Raw genomic sequence first — 20,000 nt, forward strand, 5'->3', positions numbered from 1 at the left:
CACAGGTGACTGTCTGCTGACTCAACAAAATTAATCTGATCTACAACCTACAAAGTTGCTACTGATTGCTACGGATTTTCCATCTTTTTTTCCCCTGCAATATATTTGAGTCAGAATGCAGACCCACGCGCGCGCGTGTGTGAAAGTGTTGAGATTTGTTTTCTTTTTTTTCGATGTGGCTCAATTAATTTAAATTGTGATGCATTTGAATGAGATTCTTATAAACACATTAGCGGGAAAACGCATTCAACGTGAAACCAAGCTCGTCAGCATAAGTATTGAAACATACCTTGCCAATCTCCATTCTATTTAATATGATTTGAATTTAGAAATTTCAGTTTGCAGCATGACGATGAAAACAAAAATTTTTGTAGAGCTTCAGTTTGTTGCCGAAAATACCAGGGAAGAAAAGACCGTGCTGGCAAGGCTTGACAATCCTTCCAGTCAGAGGAAAGTTGAAGAGCTGTGTCATGCTGTGAGCTTTTCACTGTGAAAAATGGAGAGCTCAGCAGATCCAATAGTGATTCCCCTCCCCGTCCTAAAAGTCCTGTCAAGTCAACACTGCACTAATCCTTCCCAGTCGATTTTATTCTTTACTAACCAGTTCAATCGTACACTTGCAAGAACACTGATGCGTGGCCGGACTGAAGCACCAGTCATTCAATCCCGAAGCTTTGTATGGCTACATGCTTGTGTGTGTGTGTGTGTGTGTGTGTGTGTGTGTGTGTGTGTGTGTTAATATGTACACTAATAAGTCAACCAATACTTCATAGTTCTGTAAGCCTCGTTACTTAAGTCTGGACTGTGTTTAATCTGGACTGGTGAAGGAGCAAAACATCAAAGTAACATTTCCTGACAAATGATAAGGCTAAATTCATGGAGCTGAATCTAGGATGCTAAAGTGGGACTTTACCGGATTACCCTAATAATCTTGTGACAATGTGCCAAATCATATCATCTGAGATGCTTGCTATGCTGATGATAGAATGGACTGTCTTCTCACACGTTGCCTACCCAGCATACATGGTTTCATCTAACATGTGTTGATGTATCACGTTCACATACTTAACATCCAAACAAACCGTTGACAAAAGATGGAAAGGAACAGATGGCGCCTAAGTAATCTTCCGAGCCAACATGCACTCTGTCAAACTAAATCGAAACAACACAGGGCAGTGCAAGAAACCATATTAAATAAATTGTAAAGGTAATAAAATTGACTTCCAATGTCAATGATAACGTTCACACTAACCAAGACTTAACGAAGTGGGAATTAACTTTTTTCCCCACGAACACACAAAGAAAATGAACAAAAGCCTCGGCTAACCTATGAGTCAGTGCTTCAGAGCATGGACTGATGAATGGGATCACCGTAAGTCAGACACACACACACAAAAAGGATTAGCAGAGGATTGACACTGATCTATCCGGATGAAACAGCGGTGCCACACTCGGTGCATCAACACCCACAAAGTGTCCCCGGTGCAGACAGACAGACAGACAGCCACTTGGAAGACCACTCCACTGTCCCAAGTCGTCGTCAGACTTTCCCCTCACTCCAGACTGACGGGAGCAGACGACACACAAACTTTGGAAAAGTAAACATGCGCGCGACACACGGGTTGCATGCGAAGAAAAGAAAAAGCCCTTCGCCGGCAGGTTGTGTGGCGAGTGGTGGTAGTAGGCTAGAACACCACCACGGTGAACAGGCTTGAAGGGCAGCAGTAGGCTAGAGCAGCATGCAAAGCAATCACCCCCATGGACAGCAGTCTCTACCTTTGCGCCATCGTGCTCTGCAAGCGCAACAGACAGTGTGCAGTGTTGTCAGCGAACAGTCGGAGTCCTCAGACCCACACAGTCCGTCCTTCACGGCACGGCGTGGCCCACTGCCGCCTGCCTACCTCTGCCCCCCACACAGTCCTTTGCAGTCCGCCGTCCGCACGTGGCCACCACCCCCCGGCTCAGTCCATTTCGCTCGCGCCGCTTTGCAGACAGGGGGGGACAGGTAACATTTTTTTCAGTCTAGAAATGTGCCGCCGTGTCACCTATTGGGGAGGGTGAGGTTGGGACGGTCCCTCCCTGCACCTCCTCCCCCTCCCTCCCCAACACTTCAGTCTGTCGTTTGCATTGAAAACGACCGCTGACTGCGCACGTTTTATGAGAAGGATTGGTCTTGCCTGGTTTACAAGCAGAAACTTGCATCGTGAGAGCGGGCATAACGTCAGCTGAAAGTATTGCTTTAAATGGCAGCGCGACATCCAAGACACGTGTCAACATTCTGGTCACGTAGTGACCCCAACAGTACAACATGGTCGTCAATAATTCTTCAGAAGCCGGAATGGGCAGGAACACGCCCTTTTGCTCATCCACTACGTCGATTATGTGGTCCGGGTTCTGCTCTTTCAGACTAGAGAGTTAAAAAAAAAAAAAAGTGCAATGTACCACATAACGCATTTCGTATCCACAAGAACCCCATACAACAAAGGGGCTATACAATTCCGGAAAATTCCAGTTTCGTACATACGCCAACCTCTGTTGATTGCATCGTGTGATCGATCCACGATATTCAACAGGGTACCCCCCCACTCCCCGCCCTATCGCCCCTTAAAAGAAACCGGTGTCACTCTAGTGTACTGAGTTACAAAACTTGGTTGGAAGGTTTATTCGTGTCATGCTTACACAAAATTAAGTTGTAAACATCAAGACGTATCAAACCTGTTTGAATCGTATTTTTCTTTACTGCGTGATGATTGTCAAAAAAGAAAGCAATTAAAAAATCAGATATAATAATTATAGATAATTTTTTTTTCTTCGCTGTTGTATCTTATTATTTCAGGAATGTCGATGTCACTGTTCTAATTAATCCTGTCTTTGTTATGCCCCACCAACTTTTTCCGCCAGTGGTGATCGTTTCAAGTTAATTTAAGAGAAGAAAAGCCTTTCACTGACCACCACCCCCCACGCCCCAACACACACACACACTGACACACTAACACACGGCACTGATATACACACATACACAGACGCACAAACTCACACAGTCACACACACACACACACACACACACACACACTATACGCGCGCGCGCCTGTACGCACGCACACACACACACACACACACCAACATACGGCATCACTACGTCTGTGATATAACTCAAATGAAAAGACGTAAACATTAAACAGCAAACAGAGCATCCACTCTACCGAGGTTTCCTTTCTACAGAAAGCACTAAAACGAAGAATATTTCCCCGGGAAAATGGCCAGTCGGTTCTAAGGAGCAAAATTCCGCTTCATTAAGGAGGCCATAGGAATGTGAAATGAGTTGCTCTCTCTCTCTCTCTTTCGCTATTATCATCTATGTTTTTCCACTGGCGTTTTCTTACAATTCAGTGATATACACACACGCGCGCGCACGCACACATCAAGTTACGTTCCTCACTAGCCTCCACCCTCGCACCCTCCCCCCTCCCCCACTCACATGCCTCCCCCCCCCCTCCTTCCCCTTGCCTCTCTCACCGCCTCTTCTGACGCCCAGACTTTCATGTGCGGAACTCAGGACTTACATCTCTACTGCGCCTCTTCACACAGGGCAGTAAAAGACTCACAGTAGGAAACGTCAGTGTCAACGACTTTGGCTGGTACGCCAGGGATGAAAAAAACAACACAAAAAAACAAAAAACAAAAACGTTTAAGATGTATCTAGCGTGATTCCAAGGACAGACAGCTTCTCAGGGTGCTGAGCAGCATTATACTGGGTGACGCATCACCAGTCGACCGTATTCGTACGTCCCCCTTCTGGTCTATTCCACCCACACTCCAAACTAACCCCCCCACCCAAACCTCCCTGACAGACAGATTCATCATCACCCCTTTGTGTGCACGCGCCTCTGCAGGCAACCTGAGTACGCACGCACGCACGAATGCACGCACACACACACACACACACACACACACACACACACACACACACACACACACTTCAGCACGCCTGTCTACTCTTCTCCTCACCCCATTCCTTCAACTACACACACCCACACATACAGACACACACGTACGCGCGTGCACTCACATTCGTGCCCGGGCAGACTGTGATAGAAGAGGATGGAATAGAAACTAACCAGCGCTTCAGTCTGTTCTTCTATGGACGCCTGACGCCCTCCACCCTCTCCACCTCAACACCCCACCCCCTACACACACACACGCATACACACACACCTCTCCCTCTGCCCCGCCCCCCCCCCCCCTCCCCACCATTCCCCATAGTGAACTTGAAACGCACCCACAAGAAAAGAAATAAAAGAAGGGAAAAAGAAAGAAAACCCACGAGGGCCATTTTCATGCAGTCAGCAACTTTTTTTTTTGCATGTATAGAATTCCACCATAGAGCCTCCTTCCTTCTGTGGCTACAATGACGTGGTAGTGGTGGTAGTGGTGGTGGTGGCGGTGTGGCTTTTTGTGTCGTTTTGGCATTGGTACCGAGGACATTATCCCACAGAAAGCATGGCAATGCAGTGTGGCGTTTGAAGAAACAACTTTAACCTTCAACACTTCGGTTGGTTTGTTCAGTTGGGTTTTTTTTCTTATTGTTTTTATCCCGCCAGTTTTATCTATTTATTTATCATTATATATATATATATATATATATATATATATATATATATATATATATATATATATATATATATAAGTTAAGGTGAAAACACTTCCATCAGATGTTGCGGACAAGGAAACACAAATCGAAAAATGCGTGCGTATTTGTTTGTTTTGTTTTGTCCACAGTCTGGTTTTCTTGTAATTAAAATCATAATAGGTGGTACGGTGTATTTTGTTTTTCGTTTTTGTTTTTCCTGGATAGATTGAAAATGTCCTTCTATTCTCCATTCCAGTTCTTTAAAATGATAGTCAGGTTTGTTTGGTCAGTTTTGTTGTTGTTGTTTTCTCACTTTTTGCGAGCAAGACGGGTGGGAGGTTGGAGAGAGAGAGAGAGAGAGAGAGAGAGAGAGAGATTAAAAAGAAAATAAAAAGAAAGAAAGGAAACAACATTGTAAATAGTGACTGTCCACCGACTAGAGATGAAAAGGACCTCTCCATCTGGGTGATACTGCTACACACACACACACACACACACGCACGCACGCGCACACATGCACACATACATACACACACACACGCACACACACACGCACACATATAGACGCGCATGTGCGCGCCTTCACGCACATGCACCTACGCAGATAGAGAGAAAGCCAGAGAGGAAGGAGAGATGAAGGGTTCAGAAAGGAGACATACTGGGCGACTTACAGGCTGACCTGGGCGCATTAACAGGGTCTAGGGGGTTGGGGTGGAGGGGGTGGGGAGGGAGGATGACGGTTCTCTCTCGTCAGACCTTCCATTCTGAGTCACGTGAGGCACTGAAGCGTTGAGCAGGGGGTTCACGTCTTATTTCGGTTCAGTCCTTTTGTGGAGAGAGCGGTATTCCTCAGTGTCCCATTGTCCCCATCACCCCTACCCTGCCCCCCCCCCCCCCCCCCCCCTCCGACCTCCCATCCAGCACACACACACACACACACACACACACACACACACATTGTGCGTTGTGAGTTGACAAATGCCTTTCTATCCACATTTGCATAGGTAGATGTTGAGAGAGAGACAGGCAGACAGACAGACAGAGACAGAGACCGAAAGACACAAAGACATAGACAGACAGGCAGGCAGAATCAGACAATTGTAGTGAAAAACAGACAAGAGGTGGGCTATAGTTTCTGTTTTTCATTTTTTAAAGTTTGCCAGTGTGTGTTTGCGTGTGTATGTTTGCATGCATGCGTGCGCGCGCACACACACACACACACACACATATATATATATATATATATGTGTGTGTGTGTGTGTGTGTGTGTGTGTGTGTGTGTGTGTGTGTGTGTGTCTGTGAAGAGCGGAGGTAGTTGCAGCAGCAGCTGCTGCCGCAGCAGAATATATAGTAGTTATAGTGCTCTTTCTACTCCAGGTGATATTGGAGGAATGTGTTAATCAATGTAGGAACAGCAGTAGCAGCAGAAATTGCAGTGGTGGAAGTAGCAGTCTTTAATTTTGCATCTTTTCACTCCAAGTGATATCAGACAAATGCATGCATTCTGTCTGTCTCCGGCTTTCTTTGTATGTGCAGTGGCATAGGCAGTAGTAGTAGTAGTAGTAGTAGTAACAGCAGCAGCAGCAACAGCAGTACTACTACTATTACTGCTGCTGCTGCTGCTGCTACTACTACTACTACAACACAAACACACACTCGTTCAATACCACAAAATAAGCTGGCGGCAGCACCAACATCTTCAGCACCTGTTATCACGGCATTCTCTGGAGCAGAAATGACTTGCACCAGGCCAGGAAACAGCGCCTTTTTAGGGCCCGAATGGAGTGTCATCCCAGTGCGCATGCGCCTTGGTTTTGACCCTATTTCCGTATAGTTTCCTGGGTTGCCCAGCCCGGCCAAAGATTTTGCCTTTGTTGTGATTAGAGAACGCGTTTTCTGAAGAGAGGAGCAATAAACGGCACCAACCTAAGCTGTTGAGAGATTTTTTTGTTGCTGTTTTTTTGGGATTTTTTTTAATTTATAATATTTATTACAGAAATGACGGTATTAGTAGCGTATTACGAGGGTGAAAATTGTTGAAAGCAGAGAAAATCTAAATTTTGTTCAACAAAAACGACAACAAATCTATGCTTGTTTTTTTCCGCACCCTCCCCCCCCTCTCTCTCTCTCCCCATCCAATCTTACACGCAAAACCTCTCGCATAAAAACGATTATACCATTTAAGTAAGAACACACACACACACACACACACACACACACACACACACACACACACATATATATATATATATATATATATGTGTGTGTGTGTGTGTGTGTGTGTGCATACATATATCACAATGCATATTGTTGTTGTCGAAAACGTGTTTGCTCGTTTATCATATATCTTATCAGAAACTTTTGTGTGGCATTTGGATCCACTCCGCAAACTGTTCAATATTACGCAACTGAAAAAAACAACCAAAAACAAAAACAACTCTTACACGTCTCTCGTCCTTCACTATCGAGATCCAGCACATCTGGTGAATGTCTGCGACCATCTGCTATCTTCCCCGCGTGTCTGGAGATTGTCAGTCGTCCATCAGCTGTCTTCTTGCTAATATAATGCTGGTGATCATCTGCAATAGGCTGACATGCCTCACTACAGCAACAAGTTCTTGGGTTTCGCCTGGCGCTGACAATATGTCAGCATTTCAATACAAAATCTCACTTCGACCAACTACCTTGTAGTTCACATGCAGAAGATAATTTTCATCAAACTTATGAAGGAACTTGATCGTCTTCCTACTCCTTTAGCAACTAAAGTTTCACTCCTTTTTCCTAAAGCGGAATGGTCACACACACACACACACACACACGTACACACACACCCATCGTGGCTGCACACGCACTCGCACGCACACACACAAACATTCCCTAAAACACACACACACACACACACACACACACACACACACACACGGGAGTGCGAGCATACAGTATTAAAAAAAAACAAAAAACAACACGAAGTAGCGACTCAGTGCAACAGTTGTGTGATGGGCCAGCTGCTGATTGACATTTGACAAGATGGCTGACAGATCCAATCAGATCATGCAGTCTATACCCATCACACCACAAATGACAGCTCCTGGAATCTGACCCGTGTCTAGCACACATGGAAAAACCGTGACCGAAAAAAAGTAAACAACAACAACACACAAAAAAAGAAAGAAAGAAAGAAAGATTTAAACAAAACCCAAAAAAGGAATAAAGAATACCAAAGTACGTCAGCTGGAAACATGTCCAATATACACACAGCAGGTCCGCTGCTAGTTTAATTTCGGAAAGTCTAGTCAAAATCAAGTCAAATGACCCGGATTTATCAGTCGACAGCCATTATCTCGTGAACGTGAAGAAACTACGCTGTTCGCGAGAGCTCTTTGCCCACAGGTTTCTAGACCACTTGAATATTTCAGCTCACATGCACGTGACAAACAGCACTATCACTGGCCTGACACTCCTTTTCTTGCACTATTATTTTCAGGGCACTCGTGAGAACATGAAGACAGAGCGGGTCTGCGTGCACTCTGTTATGTTGCTTGACTTTCGGAAGTCAAGGAACCCGTTTTAGCCACGGTGAAGCGCGTTGACCTTTCTGCTCTGTGTGTGTGTGTGTGTGTGTGTTGTTTTATTTATCGAATGTGCACGTTTTATTGAGCTACAGATAAGTGCTGTTGCTATTGTTGTTGTTGTTGGTGGGGTGGTCAATGCTGTTTTTGCAGCTGCTGCTTACATCATGGACGCAATTGCCTTGAAGTCTGGACGTGACGTGTGCGCGCAGGCACACACACACACACACACACACACAGCACACACACACACAAGCACAGACACACGCACAGACACACACACTCAAACACACGATCTACACGCACACAAACACAATGATGAAGGGGCAATTAAACTCATCACCGGCACAGTGTTGACAGCCATTGAAAAGAAAATGAGTGTTGGCACCACCACGGCGGCATGGCTTGATAAAGCTGGCCAGGAGCCCGGGATCTTTGGATCTGGAAAGGCAAAAGACGTGCAGGAAACGGCAAGTCTTTGAAACCGTCTACACCGCACCCTTCGCCCAGTTCAGAAAAAAGCGTACAGATGGGCGGTCTGATTTAGGCCCATGGCATATATAGAGCCTTTCTCCTTTTTTTTTCTTACAGGACACAATTGCATTTCCTTGCCTTGTCTTACCTTGGCTTTTGCACTGCACTGCACTCTATTGTCTTGTATTGTATTGTATTGTATTGCATTGTATTGTTTTCTATTGTGTTGTTTGCTATTTCATTCTATCCGTATTCTACTGCATTGAATTGTATTGCACCATGATTCATTGTGTTGTACTGTATTACATTTCATTAACAGCAGATTTCTCTGCATTAAATTCGGACTGTTCTTCCATAATCTGGCACATTTTGTATAGTCCCTGGCATTCACTTAAATAAAACAAACCAAAACGACAATGTTGACATTAGCCATTCCACTTTATCTATCACATCCAGATTACGAAGAAAATAGATTACAAAAAAATGAATTAATTGGTAAATGAATGAATAAATTGATGAATAAATTAACGAATTAAAGTATGGGAAATATATCCAGTATGTAAACAAATGGTGGGCGGGATGGTCACACTGGCAAAGGCCAGTACATGTGTCTTTTTACTTTACAGATAAACCGACAGAATCAACATTTTAAACATGCTTTTGGAGAAAGTCAGAGACATATCACTTTCAGCACAAGGACCCGTTTGTGTCAAATATCAGAAGAGATAATTATTTCAACTTCATTGACACGCGTCTTTCATGTTCTAATGGACAGACACACACACACACACACACACACACACACGGAGAGAGAGAGAGAGAGAGAGAGAGAGAGAGAGAGAGAGAGAGAGAGAGAGATACGGGACAGCGAGAGTGAGAGAGATGAAGAGGAAAAAGGAGACAGAGACAGAAACACTTAAAGCACACACAGAAACACAGAGAAGTAAACATTAAAAACATCTCCATAGATAAAGTTAAAAACAGTCCGAAATCTGAAAACCCGATATCACAATGGCTTCCCCTGTTTACCTCCGTGCAGCTGACAGGACACAGACCTCATGGCAAGAGGATCATGGCCATTACATACCGCAGCCCGGACTCCCCGCCATGCTCGTCCCCATCTGTCTGTGCAAGTGTCTGGAGTCTTTTCGGGTTCAATGGCGCACATAGCTTGTCGACAATGCACAGAGTAACCTCGTGATTATAGGCGTCAGAACAAGCTCCATCCTTCATTTCTCGCCAATAAAAGAAAGAGAGAAGATTTTGTGGGTGACATTTTTTTTTTTTTTTTTTTTTTGTATCAAAGTCCGATTGTGGGGAAAGAAATTTGTGTCAATTAATGATAATCATGAAAAGATAGCCAGAACATTTTGCTTTGTTGTGAATTTTCCCCCCAAGTTTCTCATCTGTATTATGTGATTTAGTAGGAGAGAGAGAGAGAGAGAGAGAGAGAGAGAGAGAGAGAGAGAGAGAGCATGATGTGACAGTATCTTCAATCTCTGGCACTGTGTACGCACAGTCAATTTCCTTTCTGGGAGTGCAACTTTTAAAAGAGGACACATTGTCGCTCTCTCTCTCTCTCTGTGTGTGTGTGTGTGTGTGTGTGTGTGTGTGTGCGTGTGTATGTGTGTGTGTGTGTGATAAAAAATATATATTATTTTAAAAAAATCTATTTGCTTCTTGTTGATTTCCTTTTTTGCTTTATTTACTCATATTTGCGTTCTTTCCATTTTTCTCCGTTTCGCTGTCCCTTTTACCCATTAAAAAATAGGGTTTCCTTTGTATGTTTTTCTTTCCTTCCTTCCTTCCTTCCTTCTTCCTTTCTCTTTTCATGGAAAATCATGCAATACAAGACGAAATTCGGCACAAAATTATCAACAATGTAGAATCCTGCTGTGGAAATGGCATGTCATAATGACACATTAAAATGGTAACGACAATAAGAACGAGACACGCACATCATGGTAGGTAAACCCGAATAATACCCACCGGTAACATTCACAGCAATGATTAAAGTTTATGCTACAGCAAGCATTTTACGCCAGAGCGAGCAGTTACAGGCAATTATGATCAGCGAGAGCATCACATTTCAAGGAGAAGGAGCTGTCACGGACACATAAAAAATGTCACTTGTTCATGGGAATATCCCCATACCTCCCTTCCATTCTCTCTCTCTCTTCCCTTCTCTCTCTCTCAACTGTTATCTTATCAAAACCATAATTATTGTAAACATTCCGTTTATAGTTTTCAACATCTTACGAAGACAAAGTCAAATTTGACACAGAAATGCAGTCACGTATTTCGAGTGTACGGTGATCTTTCTTTCTTTCTTTTTTTTTTTCTCTGAAGCGTAGCTCAGTTGGTTGAATACAGGGTGACGCCTGGAAATGACTGCAAGCACTGTTTTGACTCCACTGGAGTCGGCCAAACAATACTTCCCACTGAGTTATTTCAGGCCATTTTATTTACACCACCCCATGTCCCATATTAACTCCTACCCAGTTTCCCAAAGGAATATTTCAAATTTAAAAACAAAAGCGTGTTATATGCTTCAGGTTTTTTTGTTGTGTTTTTTGGGGGGATAAAAATCAAATCTTTTTAGGGCAGAACTGGAATAACTCAAACCTTTATCCGGAAAAGACTCCAAGGGAGGGTAGTAGTACTGCCCTGAAAACGCTCCACTCGTGTTCATGCAGTTTGGAATTGCATCTGATTGATTCTTGGAGTTGAAATGATACCAGTCCACACTGAGTCATCACAGAGTGTGCTTTTTTATGACTGGAGCGAGTTGGGGGCTTCCCAAAAGTAACCCCAGGCTGTTTCTTCACCAGTAATATACCAGTTTATGCTGTCTAATCAAACTGATAGAGTTTTAATCTGACAGGCGTGGAGTCGTTTCAGGGTAAGGGTTGGAGTCTTGCTATGCTAACTCCCAAATGAAATCAAATCATGCCTTCTGAATGGCGTTAACATGGGGGCGGAACATCACACCGGGTTCTCACTTTGAACATATTTATTTCAAAGCCCAGGAACCAAAATTAAAATTTGCAGTTCTCACTGCACGCTTCCATCATAATATATTCTCGTTCTCTTAGTGTCAGTGTAGAGTGGGGCAGTAGCCCCCTCCTTCCCTCCCTCCCTCCCTGCTCCCCATCCCTTTTGCTCCCATGTGCTGGGTGGTTATTCAAGCCGGCTGTATCAAAGGGCCCCACGCCCGTGCAGTTATTGGCTCTTCGGCCGTACCACCTACGGTGGGTGTTGACGTTAACCCCGTAGCATCAGTGACTGTAAACCCACTTTAGACAGGTCATGAAGCCTTCTGAACACTGGTTCTCTGTCTCGGGTGACGTGACATGTGCTGACAAATGGTTTCTAAGACAGGTGAGATATCAGTGCTGATCCCACACAAAGGGGGACAGTGGCGACGGGGAGAAACTGGATCTGAGAGAATTTAACCGGCGGGTGTTTATTTTAGGAATGACGGGTTTGCAGCTGTCATTTGTGTTTTTGAAATACAGTACAGATCTAACTGTGGTGTCAAGTGCTGCTGAACTGTGACTGCAGAAGGAAGCCTGGGTTTGCAGCTTGGAAATTTGTGAGGCCTGTCTGTCTCTGAGTCTCTGCATTGTTCTCTCTCTCTCTTGATATCACCTTCTCTCTCTCTCTCTCTCTCTCTCTCTCTTGATATGTCTGTCTCTGTATCTCTCTGAGAGGAAGGTAGCGAAATGGTCAAGACGTTTATCTGCCAATACAGTGTCCGTGAGAGTCTGGGTTCGATTCCTGCTCTCGCCCTTTCTCCTACATTTGACTGGAAAATCAAAACTTAGTGTCTAATCATTCGGATGTAACAATAAGCCGAGGTCCTGTGTGCAGCACGCACTTGGTGCACTGAAAAAAACGATTACCAACAAAAGCGTTGTCCTCGGGAAAAATTCTGTAGAAGAAATCCACTTTCATAGGTACATAAATATATAGAAGATGTGGTGTAGCGTATGCAGTGATGCATCCTTGAGGAAACTGAAACTCAAACTGAAACTGAATCTCTCTCTCTCTCTCTCTCTCTCACACACACACACACACACACACACACAGAGAGAGAGAGAGACACAGAAGAAGAAACATATCGAGAAACAGGCACAGAGACAGAGGTAATGACAGGAACGTACATAAATCTGGCCTATAGGATTGTCAGCATTACTTCACCACACTCTGACTTAACAACAACTGATACCCCAGCTTCTCTGTCAGCCCCTCACTCCCTCATGTCTATCACTCCCTCGAGCTCTCCGCCCCCTCCGTCCTGTCCTCCCCCCTCTCACCCCCGTCTGTCACTTTTCACGCCGAGTGCATAGAGAACAACTCATCCAAAGCAGGTTGGTCTGATAAAGATCCTCAGTGCAATGTGATACGACCAGCACTGTAAGGCCTACACCTGTCAGACGAGTTGAGCTGCAAGGTTGTTCACTTGTGTTGCATGGGCCGCCTGGTTCAAAGAGATACATATCTACGGGATCCATTTCAGCTGACGTGCGTTTTGTTTGGTCCAAGTCTGTCCAAGGCACCGTTTTGAAGTGTAATTATTACCCCACTGCAGTGCTCCAGTCTTCTTGTCACCTCCAGCGTGCAGCCTGAGATCCTTTGAACCAGCCCGATCACATGGGCTGTTTGCCGCTGGGCCAAAGAGGTACGGGAAAATAACCTAGAAATACCCCCACGACCCCCTTGGCCCCAAACTGAACTCCACTCCGCCCCAATACAGAGCGCCCCCAGCGAAGTCCGTTCATTATGTTCGAGATCTACCCAACGTCAGCGTGGTGAAACTTGCTAGAATGGAACATAACAGGTGACAATAGTTCCCATGGCTGGGGTCTTAAAACTGAGTAGCCTGTATGTAGTCCCTGTGTGCTGTGTTAGGGCAGTGTGGTGTAGCCTTCCACTCTATACAGATTGATCTTATCTCTGCATGCTACGTGTGATGTTCATTAAAGATTTTCCCCTTACCCACATTTCATGGACAAAGATCGTTCGTTTATTTATTTATAGTCTGTTAATCTAAGATGATGATATTACACTGAAATGGACAAAGAGGAACGAAACTTGGCACTGTTATTAGTCTTTCTTTACATAGGTACCACTGAGGGCGACACACTTTTCCTGTCGCTTTATACAGCTGTGAAGACCTTGCCTGCAGAAGTATGCAGGTTGCGCCAGAAGCCACGACTTGACCTCGGAAAAAAGCGTTTCATCGTCTGGGAAGCGCTTGCCCTGGAAAAACGATTTCATGGTTGGAAAGAGGCGGAAATCAGATGGTGCAAAGTCGGGAGAGTAAGAGGCGTGAGGAAGGGTTCCATAGCCGCAGGACCGTGCTTCCGTCTGGGCAACATGCACCGGGGCGTTGTCTTGTAGGAGGCAGACACCTTTGGTCAGCATGTCACATCTCTCGATCGGTTTTGATTTTCTCCCGCAATTTCTGCAGCAATAAAGCGTAGTATGTCCCAGTAATTGTGGTACCCTTTGCCAGGAAATCCATCATCACTGCTCCGTGCTGGTCCCAAAAGACCTGAGTATGACCTTGCCCGCCGAGGGTTGGACACGTGCTTTCTTCGTTGGTGGTGAGTCAAAATGCTTCCATTGATTCGACTGGGCTTTAGTCTCTGGATCATAGTAATGGACCCATGTTTCGTCCTGCGTGATGAGTCTGTCGAAGAAGTCCTGGTTGTCTTGGCATATGGTCAAAAGAGCCTTGGAGCTCATGACTCGTTCCTGCTTCTGTAAAGGAGTGAGCAACCGGGAAATCCATCGTGCAGACAACTTCGGCACGTGCAAATGGTCATGGATGATTTTTTTTCCACAGACCCCACACTGATCTTGACATCTCAGGCTAAATGGCGAACGGTCATGCAGCGATCCTCCAAAATGGCGACCTCCGCTTCCCGGATGGTGTCTTCATCAATGGCGGACTGTGGTCGCCTGGATTTGGGAGCCGTTTCCAACGATGTCCGACCACACTTGAACTGATGATGCCAGTGCTTGACTACGTCACACGATGGGGTATCCTCCCCTAAGTTTCTTTCATCTCATCGAACGTCTCTCTTGGTATGCGGTCTCTCAAGTACAGAAACGTGATGACCGCTCTGCATTCAAATGGCTCCATTACTGTATTGTATTACTCTCTTTTGTCACTACAGATTTCTCTGTGTGAAATTCGAGCTGCTCTCCCCAGGGAGAACGCGTCGCTACACCGAAAGCGCCACCCATTATTATCATTTTTTTCCTGCCTGCATTTAAAAAAAATGTATTTTCCCATCGAAGTAGATTTTTCTACAGAATTTTGCCAGGGACAACCCCTTTGTTGCCGTGGGTTCTTTTACGTGCGTTAAGTGCATGCTGCACACGGGACCTCTGTTAATCGCCTCATCCGAATGACTAGCGTCCAGATCACCACTCAAGGTCTAGTGGAGGGGGAGAAAATGCTGGCGACTGTGCCGGGATTCGAACCAATGCGCTCAGAGTCTCTCGCTTCCTAGGCGGACGCGTTACCTCTAGGCCATGACACCTTACTCCACCATAGGACCTGTAAAAGAGAAACTGTTATGAGTTCAGAAATACAAATTACCACGTGAACCTTTGAGATATGTATTATTATTATACATGTGCAGTTTCAGCCTCCTACAACAACCGGAAGTTAATCAAGAGAAATCTTTAATGAACATCACGCATACCAGTTGGCTCGTTGGTCTAGGGCTATGATTTCGCCTGGGATGCGAGAGGTCCTGGGTTCAAATACCAGACACGCCCCTCCCCCACCTCCCAAACGTCTCAACGAAGTGAATATCAAATGACCTCTACCTCTTTAGTGCCTGTTTATTAACAATCGTTTACGTCCAGTCTTCAGTGCATTACCTATTCATTTTGGATCCGCAATTATTTTCGACTCGAGAGTTTTATCATATTTTTTTTGTTTGCTCTCAGTCTTGCACTTAATTGTCTTTTGAATCTTCTGTCAAATTCAAGAGTAGAAAACAGTGCACAATACTGGAAGATATGCAGATAAATGAACTTCTCTCTCTCTCTCTCTCTCTCTCTCTCTCTCTCTATATATATATATATATATATATATATATATATATATATATCAGAGAGACACACAGAGACAGGCAATGACAGACAGAAAAGTAGAATGCATGGTGTGCCAGTGTCTTTAGTCTCTATTGCACGTTTTCTTTCTAGATGTATATAGCCATGCTGTGGAAATTACTTTTTTTTTATTTTATTATGCCATGAAAAACAACAACAAATACAAACAAAAGATTATCTTGAACCTTCCCCCTTTCTCCCAGTTCAGGTTGTTCATGAACACTGGAGCTGCGGCCTCGGGTGGCATGACATGTCCTGACAAATGGTTTCTACGACAAAAGGAATCCCATGCGAGATATCAGAGCTGATCCCACTCAAAGGGGGACAAAGGCCAGGAGAAGAAACTGGATCTGAGAGAATTCAACTGGAGGGTATTTAGGGATGATGAGTCTGCAATGGCCTTTTGTGTTTTGAAATACCATACAAATCCACTGTGGTGTCAGGTGCTACCGGCTTCACTGTGACTGCAGAAGGCGGCCTGAGCTAACAACGTGTTATCTGTGAGGCTTCTCTGTCTCTGTCAGTCTGACTGACTGTGTGCTTCTATGTGACTGTCCGTCTGCCTGTCTGTCTGTCAATCTATCTATCTATCTATGCCCCTTGTGTTACTCTGTCTTTCTCACTTTGTGCGTTTGGCCCCTCATTTTCTCCGTCTCTCTTGATAACTCAATCAGACACAGACACAGACACAGACACAGACATGCGTGCACGCACAGACAGAGAGCAAGAAGGATAAAGACACCGGTAGAGACAGAGAGAAATGAGAGCGAAGGGGACTAATGTGGCGATCAGCATTGCCAGTCACTCTCTCAGTTTTTATGATAGTCAGTCGAGTCCGACCATGACTTTCAGAAACGAAACGAAACGAAACGAAATGTTATTTCACCAGGGTAATGAGATAAGCAAGTACACATGCTTTTTTCCACCCAGCCCTGGGCAAAGAGAGAAAAAAAGAAGGAAACACACACACACACACACACACACACACACACACACACACACACACAAAAACAAAAACAAAAAACAACAACAACAAGAAAACAAAAAACACGCACAAATTCGCAATTATCAAGTACAAGAAAAAGAGAAAAAGAATTAAGTACTATTTAAAAAAAAAATAAAGACAGAAAACTTTAAAAGGAAGGAAGGTAAGGGGGTGGGAGGGGGGGATAATCCATCGACCACAAACAGAATCACATACACACTCGCACACTTGGGGAAACAAATGTTACAAGGGGAGATAGAACAAAAAATTAAAGAAAGAAAGAAGAAAAGAAAAAACCAGAAGTCAGGCATGATATACTACTCACACACAGACAAACTATGACACCAGTGAGACAACCAAAGAACAGCAGAAGAGGCAACTGCTGTCCCAACTATCTGGGCTAGAATTTGATTATTGTGGAGAGTGTCTTGCCCAAGTTAGATACCCACTCTCTCGGCCAAGAGGGTTCAGGATAGTCGGCGTTTGGATGGTTCCCAAGGGCCAACTTGCCCCCAAGGCTGTAACACTAAAAGCCAGTGCAATCTTGCCTCCTAGTTTGAGAGTCACAGTCCTTTACAAAAGACTAAACTGTAAATGATTTCCCACTGCAATGAGAAATCAATGATCATACAGCTCTAATTTTGCTGTTGGCCAAGCTGTGTAAGCTTATACCAATCTGTGATATAAACTGAGCGTTGGGTCGGTTACTTGGCTTATAGTATAGTAAACGGTACAACCAGTCCAAATCTTTTCGAGTTGATAAAGATCCTCAGAGCAATGTGACCCTGCCAACACTGGGACCACACCTCAGGTAACAGGTCGGCCTGTGGCCCCTTGTTCTCAGAGATTGTCCACCAGGTCAATTTTCCCAAATAACGATAACCCTGGTTCACTTCCTTTCCATTAACATCACAGTGGAGCTTAATAAAAGCCTGTTTAACTTTGGTCAGTAGCAAGATCAGATAAGTATTTTTCGGGTTGCAACAATATTTGTTGTTGTTATTTTTTTAGTTAACCCACCAAGCGTTTGAATATGAAAAATATTTTGTTGTATTTTGTCACCCTGTTGATGCCCATAAGGTGTTCTGATTTAGTATTTCCATAGAGACAGGGAGAAGAATAGAAACAGGGATTAGTGTGGCCTATGGCATAGCAACTCAGTATTGTTCGCTTCAACACCTGATATCCTCTTCCCCAACCCTCACACTTCTCCCACCCCCTCTTCTTATAACTTTCTTTCTTTCTTTATCTACCCTCCCCCACCTCTGTCTCCCCCCTCTCTCAGTCTCACTCCTCACCCTTCCCTACCCTGCCACTCCTTCCCCTACTCCGTGCAACTGCAGCTTTTCACGGCGAGTGATTGCAGTGAGTATGTACAACACATTCAGGCCCTGCTGTGGCTGATGAAGAGCCTCAGTGCAACGTGATACGGCCAACACCAGGGATTACGGCCTTCACCTCAGTCGTCAACACGCAGCGAACTGTGCAGTAAGATTTTTTTTTTTTTTCACATGCCCAGCGGTGTCTTGATTTGGAGATAACTCTGCGCGGGATCCATTGCAGCAGGTGTTTATACACCCATTCAAGTACGTTTAACTCTCTCCATACGAACGGCGAAAGAGACGACGTTAATAGCGTTTCACCCCAATTACCATCATCAAAATATTGCAAGCGGAAGGCTCTTATACTGAAGAGGTGAATGTTGACAAAGAATACCACAATTCTGACGACGGAAGCTAAAGGTTGGGTCATTCAGACACCCACTGGACATCCGAGGGGTCTGTGTAGAGGAGAAGAGAGGACTGGCCGTACTGAGTGAGTTAATATAAGGCCAGCGCCGTCAGAGTTTGTAGAAGGGCACAGTAACCCTCTCTAACGCTAGTAAAAAGTACCCCCCCCCGCCCCCCGACCCCCCTCCACACCTCGCCTCCACAGCGCAGTGCTTCTGTTTCCTTATCACCTCCAGTCCGTTGAAGTACAAAGCCCTGCAGTTACTGTTTGCCTTGGCTGAAAGTTACACCAGTTTTATGAAGAAGACGAGGGAACAGAAATAGAGGTGAGGGGTGGGGTTGTGAAGGAGAGATGGAGAGAGATGGAGGAAGAGAGAGAGAGAAGAGGACGGGGCGTGAAGAGAAAGAGGAGATTAAGTGTCTCCGAGAAAGGGATACGGATCTTGATAATTAAGTAAGGGATGGAAATGTGGCAGAGAGTACACACACACACACACACACACACACACACACACACACACATGTATATATATATATATATATATATATATATAGAGAGAGAGAGAGAGAGAGAGATGGGTATGTGTATGTGTATGTATGTGTATATAAGGAGAGTGAGACAGAGACAGACGGACAGAGACATACAAACATACACACATACATACTCATAGACAGCGACAGAGATAATCCTTTCCCTTTAGAAACTGTACTATACTAAACCCAGGGCATCCTAATTTCTTTCATTCATCTCATTTTGTTTCCCTCACACGTTGTTTTAAAGCAGATGCGGGTTCAGTTCCGTACGCTTTGACGCTTCCGTGAAACTGACACTGGTTTTTATGACCATCGTCAACCAGGATGTACCTACCTTGCACGATGCACACTGGGTTTATAACCCCGAACCAGCTGACAGCTGAACCCAGTCAGAATGGGCACTGGCGGTCCTTCTGCCGTGCCCTCGGTCATAAATCAGCCACTATCTTCCTCACCTTGCTGTCTGCAATCATCTGATAAAAGATGTAAAAACAAAAAGAAGAGAAAAAAGAGAAAGGAAAGAAAGAAGAAAATATAGTGAGAAGGAGAGAATGAAGACAGGAAGGGTGGAAAAAATGACAGACAGACAGACAGAAAGAAAAAGTTCTTAGAGTCCATCATCATCATCATCATCGTCGTCATCATGAACAAGGACAGCATGCAAAATAACTATTAATTGCCAAAATCAGGCTAGCAACCAGCAAACAAATTCATCACATAAGCCACACACACACACACACACACACACACAGCTGAGAGAGAGTCAGGCAGGCAGGTACGCACTACCACTCCCCACATACTACACCAAAGCGGGCTGTAGAAGATCGGCTACCTATGTCCAACATGATGAAAAAAGCCTGACTGGAGGATAAAAGGTGAAAATTGTTCCGTTCGTCAGAGCCATAAAACACTGTGAGTGATTTATATCACCGTGGCTTTGG

At 44.6% G+C, this 20,000-nt stretch overlaps 1 protein-coding gene across 5 annotated transcripts in view; it reads right to left on the reverse strand.

The window, feature by feature from the left end:
* LOC143292449 (uncharacterized) overlaps positions 1-1,926 on the reverse strand; it is a 104,351-nt gene extending 102,425 nt beyond the window's left edge. For 3 of the 5 annotated variants that reach the window (XM_076602733.1, XM_076602736.1, XM_076602732.1), the window contains exon 1: positions 1,777-1,926. In XM_076602733.1, coding sequence (XP_076458848.1) covers positions 1,777-1,787 — 11 coding nt within the window. In that variant the 5' untranslated portion in view covers positions 1,788-1,926. Of the gene's footprint in view, positions 1-1,327 lie in introns of all 5 variants that reach the window. The other 2 variants (XM_076602734.1, XM_076602735.1) reach the window with 2 other exon arrangements.
* Positions 1,927-20,000: the final 18,074 nt, after the last annotated feature.

This window comes from Babylonia areolata, chromosome 18 (assembly GCF_041734735.1).
Source record: "Babylonia areolata isolate BAREFJ2019XMU chromosome 18, ASM4173473v1, whole genome shotgun sequence".
Taxonomy (NCBI): Eukaryota; Metazoa; Mollusca; class Gastropoda; order Neogastropoda; family Buccinidae; genus Babylonia; species Babylonia areolata.